The sequence below is a fragment of the Vanellus vanellus genome (genome assembly GCF_965231255.1).
Source record: "Vanellus vanellus genome assembly, chromosome: 16".
NCBI classification, from domain to species: domain Eukaryota; kingdom Metazoa; phylum Chordata; class Aves; order Charadriiformes; family Charadriidae; genus Vanellus; species Vanellus vanellus.
In genome coordinates, this window is record NC_138921.1 from 4,991,435 (window position 1) to 5,002,867 (window position 11,433).

At 51.6% G+C, this 11,433-nt stretch overlaps 1 protein-coding gene across 2 annotated transcripts; it reads left to right on the forward strand.

Moving 5' to 3' along the window:
- Positions 1-551: 551 nt before the first annotated feature.
- Positions 552-8,377, forward strand: MLEC (malectin; the record flags this gene model as incomplete). 2 transcript variants are annotated; one of them, XM_082491641.1, is made up of 5 exons in its annotated part: positions 552-744; positions 4,191-4,369; positions 5,745-5,921; positions 6,081-6,138; positions 7,327-8,377. In XM_082491641.1, the coding sequence occupies 5 exons, from the start codon at positions 552-554 to the stop codon at positions 7,554-7,556; spliced, it is 837 nt and encodes a 278-aa protein (XP_082347767.1). In that variant the 3' UTR covers positions 7,557-8,377. The 2 variants fall into 2 exon arrangements, with proteins under 2 accessions (XP_082347767.1, XP_082347768.1); XM_082491642.1 differs by lacking the exons at positions 5,745-5,921; positions 6,081-6,138 and having other exon boundaries at positions 579-744.
- Between the last annotated feature and the right edge of the window lie 3,056 nt (positions 8,378-11,433).

Here is an 11,433-nt window from a genome sequence, read left to right on the forward strand (position 1 = left end):
CCCACCGGCCTCCCCACTTCCCGCCGCCGTCCCGCAGTGCTTTGCGCTCCGGCCGCGCTGGAGCTCCCTGATTGGAGGGGCCGAGGGGGCGGGACTCTTCCCTCAGGCGTCCAGCGCTGAGGGAGCTCGCCGGGTTGCGGCCCCGCTCCGGAGATGCTGCTGGGAAGCCTCGTTCCTCCCTGCCGCTCTTTCCTGGGGGAGCCAGTTCTGCCCTCGCTCCCCTCCCCGAGCGGGCAGTACCGGCCCCGGACACTCCCGACTCGCAGGGACTGGCTCCCTCGCTCCGCTCCCGCCGGACACACCTCCCGCCGCAGCGGGCCGCCGTCCGCTCGCCTCTCAACCGAGCCTACTCGCCCGCTCCCGCCGCCTATTGGCCCGGCGTGTTATGAATATGCAGATAAAGACCTACGGCCGCCTAATAGCAGGCGGGCAATTCATTAATATTCGCGGTGCGGCGCGCGGATTGGTCGATGCTCGCTCCGCCCCGGCAGCGGGGTAGGCTGCCCCCTGGCGGTGGCAGGAAGGGGCGGGCGCGGCGCCGGGAGCCCGAGATGGTGGGCGCCGGGGCGCGCGGGGCGCCGCAGCTGTCGCCCTTGGTGCTGCTGCTTCTGCTGCTGCTGCGGGGCGCGGCGGGCGGCCTGGCCGACAGCGTCGTCTGGGCCGTCAATGCGGGCGGCGATGCCCATGTGGACGTGAACGGCATCCACTTCCGCAAGGACCCGCTGGAGGGCCGCGTGGGCCGAGGTGAGGGCGGGGGGCGGGGGGGGCGACGGAGGACGGACGGGACGGCGGTACCGCGCGGGTCGCCCGCCGGTTGGGGTGTCGGTGGGGCTGCCCTCAGGGCCCCGCTCAGCTCGGCGAGGCTGGGGGGTTCGGGACCCTCGTCCACCCCCTGACGCCGTCGCGCGCTTCCCCCGGCCCCGCCGTGGAGGGTCGGTGGGTCTCCCCGCAGGGCTGCGGTGGCCCGGGCAGGCGCCTCGCCCACAGCCGCTCGGGCCTGGCGTCGCGGAGGGGGTGGCCGGGGACAGCGAGGGCCCGCGGGGAGCGCCGGCTGAGCCCCCGCACGGCTCTTGTCACCCGCCGGGACAGCGGCCACCCCCGTCCTCCCAGCTGGGGGCTGCACCCGCCCCCCCCTTCCCCCCCCCATCCCCGCGGCGGAGCGGACGCGGGCCCCGGCGGCGGCGGGATGAGCCCTGCGGGCCACCGGGTTGTGTAATGCCGGAGGGGAAGCCGCTCCTCGCGGGTGGAGTGGAATTTCGGCTGGAAAGGGGACGGGAGCGGTCAGGCTGCCAAACCGGCCGCATGCAGCCGCCTGGCTTCTTTTTTTTCCCCTCCATTTTTCCACTGGAAGACCCCAGTTTCCACAGCGAGATCTGCCAGTTTGAAGCCCAGCCTGCAGCGCCCTCGGCAAAGTGAGACCACGCTTTGCCCGCGCTGCGCGGCGGAATGGCTGGCGGTGCGGGGCGATGCCTGCCACCAGCAGCCTGGTCCCAACGGCGAGGAGCGCGGGCCGCCGGCTGGAGCCCCGGGGCTGGTGCCGGGCAGGAGGAAGGTGCTGCTGGGTGGTCTGCTCCGCTGCTCCAGTCCTGGCGGGGTGGGTCGTCAAGAGCAGGGCAGGGACAGAAGCAGAAGTAGAGGCAGATGGGATACGATCAGCTGCTCTAACTCCTGAATCAGTAAAAGCTTCTATCTACCCATAAGGGCAGGATGGAGGACTAATGTTGCACTTGCACTTGGGTTACCTTTTCCTGCTTCCCCTGAAACCGCTTAGGTTGTATGAATTTTGCATGTTTGTGATAATTGGTGCACCAAAACTTAGTTAATTTGCAACTGTATTGAGAAGTTAGCTGTGCTGAGCTGTTCTATTGTCAGTTACAGGTCAGTGGTGGAGTGCAGAGAAGATGAGCTATCTGTTTAAGTCCAACCTTCACGATTTCTGTGTAGGATGGTGAGGATTGTCCTGTGTTATAGAGCTAGGACTGCCATTGCTTACCCTGCATGAGTGCCATCCTGAATGGAAAGCTGTATGGGCACAATGAATGCAGAAGAGGTCACATTTAAATATTAACATGGTTTGTTAGGAGTTTTTCACCCCCATGGAGTCTGGTGCCTCAGTCACACAAGGTGCTCTCATAGCTGTAGGTCAGCTTCCCTTCACAGACCTCTCACATCTGTGAATTGAAGGAGAATGTCCTTGTGGAGTCGAACAATTTATTTTTGAGTTGAGGAGGGGAAAAAAGGTCTTTTTCATGCACACTGTGACATGCTCTTCCTTTGGGGTAAGCCTGTGGTGTCTCTGAACAGCAGGCTGTTCCAGTAATCCTGCTTCAGCCAGCAGCGCCAGGCACAGTGGAGGAGACTTTACCCCTTTGAGCTCTCAGCTGCTTTTTCCTCAATGGCTTTTTATTGCACCATTGTTTCAGTTTACTCTGGGCTCCTCTCTGTGTCGATAGGCCTGTAATGGCTACAGCAGAAATACGTGGCTGACTGGGTGAGAACAACCTAGGGGTAGCGTTTCTGCGTTGTACTGCCTCTGGGCAAATTAAAACCTTTTTTTTCAAGCCTCGGTTCAGATGCTGTGCCCTAAAGGACAAAATGTGCTGATGGCAATTACAGAATAGCCAGGTGCCAAACATAGTTGAGTCGCTGCTTAATGTATACTGCTCGTCTCGCTGAGCTACCTCTCAGTGTACCCAGTGCTCTGTGAAATCAAGCTCGCATTCACAGCTATGTCAACAGACCTCTGATACGCAGGTGACAGGTCTTCCTCTCCAGTTACCTTCTTGGCTATTAAAGGACTTTCTTCCTATGCAGGCTTTCCTCTAATAGGAGCTGACTTCTGTGGAGTCCTTGGTTCCTATCACTGTAATCTGTAGCTGGCCAGAAATATCTGTGTGGGAGGACAGGTCAAACTTTCCACACTCCGTATTTCTGGTAATTAGAGTCTTCAGCCTTTGCGCCTGGGTTCAAGTGGTAAAGAGAAGCAGAAGATTGTCTGAGTAGCTGTATGTGAAACAGGAGACTAAGCACTGGCATTAATTTCCTCTTGCTCGTTTGCATTGGCTCCATCTTTGGCAACGCGCACTGGGTTAGTAGTTCTTGCTTTGTCTTGGCCAATGCAGTGTCTGTTCCCATGGAAATGGGGGTGGAAGTGGCAAATGTCAGCAGAGAACTTTGTCTGGATCAGCTTCTCCTGACTGAAGTGCCGGTGGGCAGGTGGTGTCCATAGTCTTCCATCCTGCCCCTGCTTCGTAGGGGAATTACTTGATTCTGAGGTCTTGAGGCACACATCAGTTTGCATTTGTACAGTAACCCTGACACAATAAACTGTCAAGTGAGGTTAAGATCTTTTTGAGGGCCGTTCTAGAGATGGTGAAATAATGACTGAGAAGAGGCAAATTTTTAAGATTTCTGCTGTTTTCTCAGATATTATCCCATTTGGGAATGTTGTTTTGGGCCCTTCTCAGGGGGCTGTTCAAATGCCTGCAGGCAGCACCCATTTCAGCTGAGTGGCTGTGAGAACAGCAGCTGACGAAGCGGCTGGTGCTCTTGCACTCCTTATGTATCATTCTTGCTTCCTTCTTACTGTCTTCAAGCTAGTAGGTATTGCATGCTTGTGGTGAGAAGAAAGGGTTTTTGTAAGATGTCTAATGCTTTTTACCCTTCTGCCATTCCCCAGGTTTTCACTTGAGGAGGGTGAGTCTCTAAAACCTGATGCCATCAATGGCTAACTTCAAATCTGTTGAATTAATGAGTCGAATCAGTCCTGCGCTGATATTTTTTTTTTTTTTTTTGTACTCAGAGTTTGTAATTTGAAAATGCTGTAAAAATATTCTAGGGTTATTTTTTTACTCTTTGAAGCAGGAGTCAGTGGCTAAGTCCTTTGGCTTGGTGCCTTGTTTGTGAAACAGATTCTTTCTGAAACTGTGTGAGTAAGTTTACCGTGTCCTAGACTATAGCAGGTCCAGACCTGTTTTTCTACAGGACCCAGGTTCTGGGCCTTTGGCTACCTCTGCTTCTGTTCCAGTAGTGCCGCCTTCTGGTCAGAGCAAGGAGAGGAGACGTGTCTGACAAGGGTGTAAGTGCTAAGGCCACTTAGGGAGTTAAGCACTTCAAGAGTATATAAAGTGTCTCTCTTATTTGCCTCGGAAATTAACCCTTCCTCTCGCTATTTTGTGCTTGAAACCCAGCTTCTGACTATGGTATGAAGCTGCCAATCTTGCGGTCCAATGCGGAAGATCAGATTCTGTACCAGACCGAGCGTTACAATGAGGAAACCTTTGGTTATGAAGTTCCCATCAAAGAGGAGGGTGACTACGTGCTGGTGTTGAAGTTTGCAGAGGTCTATTTTGCACAGTCTCAACAGAAGGTAAGCAACAGCTCCTTGCTCATCTCTTTGATGTGAGTTCCTGGCTAAGACTCTGCATGTCCAGGTTGCCTCTGCTGCTTTGCATGCTGGAGAAAGGAGTGAAGTAGGGCACTCATGGTTAACTTAGTCCCTAGAGCTCTCATGAGCACTGAAACTTCGAGCTCTCTTCCACATTACAGATACACAGTTGGCTTGGAAAATTGCATTACAAAGTATTCAAACAAACATGTGCAACTAAACATAACTAGCACTAGACTTTTATGATCTGTTTAGGCTGTGCTGGTTCTCAGAAGAAGTATTTTTGCCTTTTTCCTGAACACTTATTCCTGACTTGACAGCATGCTTGTGCTGAAGGAAGTATTGCACAGATTGAATTGGGGAACTGATCTGGGTTAAATAACCCACTTAAAACAATTTTTATGAATGTAATAAGACTTGATACTGGTTCAAACTGGTCCTGAAAGCACAGAGTTAAATTCAACCATCCTTATTGCTCTTAAGAGAAAAATAATCCTTGCCCACTTTTGAAATTTCTCATGTACAGACATGGAAGCAGAATCACAAAGAACTCAAGGCCCTGTGATAAATTGGGAGGGAGGTGGTGTGTGTTTCACTCTGGCTTTCCCCCAACTCCATCAGCTTCTTTAGAGCCTTGCTCCTTAAGCACTGTGCTGCCTTCCTACCAGAGAAGTATTTCAGGGAACAGAACTGGTGGGGCTGGCTTACAGAATGGATGCAAAAAGCAGCCTCAGATTAAACCGAAGGGCTGAGGCATCTTTGGTTCCTCTTCCTTCATGTGGTTCTGCTGGGATTCCCCAGGTGCCGAGTGAAGTTTGAGTCATTACAGCCCTGAGGAGGACTTTCACTCTGAATTCACAGATGTGGTTAGCAGTTCAACATTTTACCTCCTTCAAACCCTGTGTCCTTCACCAGCTTGTTTCCTCTTCTCTGCTCTGCTGCAGGCTGTTTGTTAGAAATGGCTTAACTCCCTAGGGCGTGGTGTGCAGCAGCCACCCTGGGGTGGTAGGAGAAGGTCTTCAGCCAGTAGGTGGAAAGCTGTGGAAGAAAAGTATGAATAAACCAGAATAAAATTATGCTGTGCTCAGTTCTGAACAGTAGATGTAGGGGTTATTTTAAAAGGAGGGGGCAGATTTCAGGGTATTTGAAAGCAATGTTAATGCTTCAGTGTCCTTACCTGGCTGCTTTTGGACTCTGAATCCTTCTCAAGGGAGTGGAACGTGTGGTGGGACAGTGCGTGCTGCGATGCTTTCTGGTCCTGGGTGCATAACAAGCAGAGACCTTTCCTGTTCTGTTCCCCTTTCAACTGTCACATGCCTGAATCCGTTCTGACACTGTCATTTCTTCCACCCTGAAGGTATTTGATGTTCGCTTGAATGGCCATGTGGTGGTGAAGGACTTGGACATTTTTGACAGAGTTGGACACAGCACGGCTCATGATGAGATCATTCCCATGAGTATCAAAAAGGGGAAACTGAGCGTCCAGGGAGAGGTTTCCACATTCACGGGGAAGCTCCACATTGAGTTTGTAAAGGTAAAAAGCTTTGCTGGGCAGAGCCCTGATCTTTCCTTTCCCGCTCTTCCCCAGCTATGTGATGCAGCTGTGTGCTGTGGGAGGAGAGGTGGTGGTAGGTGGGGGGAATATTTCTTGCCTCAAAGCCGCAGCACTGACTTCCTTCTTTGCTTTCTCTAGGGCTACTACGACAATCCGAAAATCTGTGCCCTATACATCCTGCAAGGAACCGTGGAAGGTAAGCACAGTTTTTGAGCCAGAAGGCGCTCTCCTCTTGGAGAGCAGCCTATTGCTTCTCAGACCATGAGATCATAGCTCTTGGTCACCCACCTCTGCCAAAACTGTTTCTCTCTCAGCAAGTTCCCACAGAGTGCAGTTGCAGGGTGAAGTAGGTGTGTAGTGTTCTCCTGTTCCTCCAAGTGCACAAAGCTGTGTCATTTTTGGAATAAGAAAAATCAATTTCATTCGGGACTTCCTGCACGTGGAGTAGAGGAGAAGGGAACACAGTCTGGTCAGTCTTAGCTTATAGCTACAGATAAATTCCCTCTGGCCTTGGATGTCAGCAGCAGCCCTGCAGACAAGTAATTTGTGGAGATCTTCTAGCTAGTAGTTAAGTGTTTCTTACCTGGCACTTTGGTTTGCCTCCTCGGCTCAAGGACAAGGCAGTGTTTTATCCCCGTTCTTCTGGATAGCAGTGGGGAGCGCTAGTAAAATACTTGCTCTTTCGTCACCCTCTTTGTAAGTCTGTGCTGGAGTTAGAGCCCCTTTAGCTCCTAAACACAGGAGGTTTAGGACCCCTGTCTGACCAAAGCATCAGTTTGCTTCAGTATTGGTCAGGGATTGCCAAATGCTGCTGACAATTTGGTGTGTAACCTTGTGGCCAGGTGAAACCTTGCTGTATGGGGGGCCTGCAGTTCAGGCTCCAGGCTCAGAGGACTGGATTTGAGTGGGATTGGGCCATGCTGCTCTGATAGGTCTGGAATTGAGGGGTGCAGTGATGTGAGGTAGGATCATTTATGGAGAGGGTAGATGCCCTTTGTGTTTGCACTGCTGGTTCTGTGGGCAGCAGGTGCTTGTTCTTGACTAGCTCTCGCTGAGCGGCTGCAATATCTGACTGTGTATGCTGTAAGTGTGCTTTTGTGCTGTAAATTCTCTTGTGTCACAGGTAGACGGGGTGGAGGTATGTAATTTTCTTTGCAGACTGGGTCTTTAGATGCTCTTGCATCATGGAGGGAAGAAATGGTGGTGTGAGCCTCTGTGAGGGAGGATAGCCCTATTTCTTGGGTGCTCTGGCCATGGTGTTGATGTGGTGTCACGCGCCCCATTGCCCGTGTTCATGCTGGATCGGGGACAGGGGAAGGGAGTGACTTGGGTGATTTCCCAGGTTACATCCTGCCTCCTTACAACCTTTTGTCTTGTTCAACAGATGTTCCAAAGCTGCAGCCACACCCGGGTCTGGAGAAAAAAGAGGAAGATGATGATGAAGATGAATATGAGGATGGCTCCAGTGTTAAAAAACAGGCAAATAAGAACCGGGTTCAGTCAGGCCCACGCACACCAAACCCCTATGCCTCGGACAACAGCAGCCTCATGTTTCCTATATTGGTGGCCTTCGGTGTCTTCATTCCTACCCTCTTCTGCCTCTGCCGATTGTGAGAGCAAGCCCCACAGAGCATCAGCCAAGGGGCTGGGAGGGAAGGAGTTGGACCAAATACGGTTGCTTTCAATTTCTCCATATTGTTCATAATTTAAGGAAAAAAAAAAAAAAAAAGATGATTCATTTGGAATGAATAGCAGGTCCAGGTAAGAGGGAGCTTACCTTCCCCCTGCCAGCAAGCAGCGAGGCCCTTGCCTTCCCCTTCGCACCATGTGCAGCCTCCAGTCCTCCCTGGGGCATCCAAGAGTAAACTGAGTCCTGGCTGTCTGTGTATTGGGCTGTTGGAAGCTGGTGCTGGCAGTCCTGGGCCACATCCACACTGAGAGAAAGCCGTGTGCTGTGAGATCTCTGCCTTTGCTGGGTGGAATATGGTTCCGTAAGCAGGGAAGCAGCTCTTAAAACCAGGCCTGGGTACATGTTTTGTCCGGGAGCGTGGAAATGTTGTGGTGCTGTTGGTTGACTAATGACTATGGAGGATGGAGCCTGGCTCAGCAACTCCCTGAATGTGTGCAACACGATGTATGGTACTCGCCTGCATAAAGATACCAAGACTCCAGCTAGCTGCTCAGCCTCTGTGGAGACGTTCCCCTCCTAAGAGCGCAAGCTGCGCCAGGAGCAGAGGGGTTTATCTGGCCTGATATGCTGCACCAGTTGGGAGAGACTTTCCTAGTCTGACAATTGTAATGTTAGATCCATTGCAGAGGGATTCTGCTGTAGCCTGCAAGAGGCTGACATTGTTAGCGTCGATCAGATGCACTTGTCTTCTGTATTGATTATGGCTTTTGTTTCCTTTAATATCCTTTTCTTTTCAAAGGTTTCATTTTAAGCCCAGTTCCTTGTTTTGCCCTTTCTAGCAAGTGACCTCTCCTTCGGAAGAAGCTGAGAATCTGATGAAGAGAGAGGAGGTTCTGGACTTGTTCCTTGATCTTCCTAATGGTTAGCTCCCCATCCAACCATGGTGAACAGCCTGTGCCGTAGGACAGAGCAGAGCAACCTTGCGGATGCTGCCTGTGAGCTCTCGTTCCCTGTTGTAGGGACCAGGCCTGCCTGCAGTGGTGAGAAGTGCAGTGGAGTTGGTTAGTGCTTTCAGTTAGCTTGGCTGTTTACGTACCAAGGCCCTGTGGTGAAGGGGCAGATGTCCAGCATTTCAGTCCTGTAGAGCAAGGTGGTTTGATGCCCTCCAGAGATGTGGAAGTGAGCAGAACACTGGAGACAAGGTCACCCACTTCCCCCGGGGATGTTTCTGCAAGAGGCTTCTGTTTCCATATGCAGAGCCTGCGCCTGCCTGACAGAGGCTGAGCAGAGTGAAAGCCCTCGCTGTGCCGTCTGATCCAGAGCCGCTGATCCAAGGAGCTGCCTTCTGACGGTCTTGGCCTCTGACATGCTGAGCGGGAAGGAGGTGTTCTGTGTGCTGGAGCAGGATCTGCCCCAGGCATGGTTGGGTCCTTGTGGGTCAGCTTCGATCCTGGTTAGCCCTGGGCTTGCAGAACACTTTACCTCATGCTCTCTGTTGTTCTCAGAAGTGCTCTCTCTTTACCCAGAGCAGTTGCACTGAGCGATGTCCTCCTTGCTGCTGCTCCTCCTGGGGCCTGAGTTTTCCAAGCGGTTGTTTGTGGGTTTGATCCTCTGTAGTGTCTCAGCCTTTCTTTGAGCTGAAAAGGGTCAGCACACTTCCCTAGTTTCTGAAAAGGAAACTGGAGGAGCAGCCTTTCTGCTCTTCTGGTAGCAGCTGAAGCCTTCTCTTCCTCCTAATCCTCAAGCTGTGATACGAGCTACCAGCTCACAGGCTCCAGAACAGGAGCTGGGGGAGGTGTCAAAGCACTGCTCCGTGCAGCAGTGGCACTGAACCTTGCCTTTCTGATCACATACATCACTGCTAAAGGCCTGACCCTAATTCTGTGTGAGCTAAAAAGCAAGCAGTAGGACCTTAATTACCTTCTCTCCAGTTGCACGAGTGGTAACAGCCAGTTTGGGAGAAGCAAGAGGGTCCCTGCCACACCAGAAGGAGAAGACAGGCTTTAGAGAGAGTAAATCTTAAGAACAAACCTTAGGATGAAAAGGGGGTGAGCTTGAAGTTGTCTACTTCATCTTCTAGCTGCTGTTAAAATCCTAGTACTTATAAAACTCTTATAAAATATGGGCTCTGTTTTGTTTGGTGACAGTGCCTGCAGAGATTCTCCAGAATTTTTGGGACTCTCTAACTGGAGCACAGAGACATTTAGATCTTTATCAGTTTTGAGAAGCATGAACGGCACTGATTTGTTAAGCCAAGAACCTGAGCTTGAAAGCGGGCTTCTTTGTAAGGAGCTGTTCTCCTCCAGGCCTTTTAAGTTCCATTTTATTTGAGCATCCTTGAAGCAGGGAATCACTAGGCTTCTTGTGGCTCACTCGGTAATCTCTGTACCTTGCCTAGTGTGAGAAAAGGGGCGTGCATTTAGGTGGGCAAGAGTTGGAGACAAGTCTTCTAGGATAGTTTATCTCTGCCTCTCCTGACAGCCAGGGCACTCATTTGGTGCCATCAGCCGCCCTAAGGCAAAGCTGTGCAGGGTGTGATCTGTTGTGTTCCAGTTGCTCAGTTCAAATTAATTTGTCTTATTTGAATAAGAACAGGGAGGAGGAAAGTTCATCCTCTGTGGCTTCAATTTAGTTGTTTTGGCTCTGGTTTTATGCATTTTTGTCACTACAAAGCTGGTGATTGGGAGGTTCCTGACCCTGTTATGGTGCTATGAGCAGTTTTCCTTGTTGGTCCATCCCTTCCTGACAGGTTTGCCTCGGAAGGAGCCTTCAAACAGGAGGATGGTAGGGGATAACCAGTTAGCACCTCACTGGGAATGGCATACTCAGACTGGTTCCCCTTGCCATCTCTCTCTGGCACCTGCAAGCCAGCCAGATGGGTATAATGAGGTACCTGGTCCTGACCAGGGAAAGAAAAAGTTTGGGTTGGCTGTAGATTTCCAGTACAGGTGTTTGAGGGAACATCCAAGGCGGAGCTTAACTAAGACTGGTTAGAGACAAGCCTGTTCATGCTTTGGTGTCTCCAGGCAGCAGCAGGCAGATGGGGCATGTGTCCCTTGGCAGCAGTGTGGGTCAGAAGAGACCCTGGCTTGATTGGTGGAGCAGTTGTGTAGAGAGGCGTAGATAAGGCAATTTTAATAAAAATTCCACTTAATAAAGGGGAGATGACGCCATCGATCATGTTTTGGGCCTGGATTCAGCCTCAGGGTGTGGTTCCAAAGTGTGTTTTGATTAGCCCCCCATCACTCCCTCCTTTCATGCCTTTAAGCCAGGCCATTTTCCCCTTCTCTGTGTGTGAATGAAACAACAGCTCTGACCCTTTTGAGTGTCCCAGGTGGCAGTGAGCAGAAAGCCAAATGAATTTCCTTCTCTTTTTGGTGCCTTTGTCTCAGGCTTTGAATAAAAGTCTATTTGAAGAAGCTTCTTATTTTTTTTAAGGAGCTTCTGAGTTGTTTTTTCCTTTTCCCCAAGGGACAGGCATTCCCTGCCCTTGTGATCAGCTGGGGACTGTCTCACTGTCCCTGGATGCCAGCTCTGGAGGTCACAGCTGAAGCAGAGAACTGCGAGCAAGTATCTTTGGTTCCAGCCCTTGAGGTCAGTGGGGAAAAAAGTCTATCAGGGGATAGAAGAACTGGAAGAGCTCCTTCGGGTCTGGTCTCCCCCAGAAATCTCCCGAAGGCGGGATGAAGAAGTTCCAGACAGTCTGGAGCCTGCGTGTCTGTGCATTTCAGAGCCGAGTGAGTCATGGCCAGGTCCGGGCAGTCAGATGGTGCTTACAGCTTCTGTGTGTGGAGTGTGGCTTGGGGGTCCTGCCCCCCAAGCTCTCTCACCAAGGGCTTGCCCTGCACAGTTTGGGTCTGA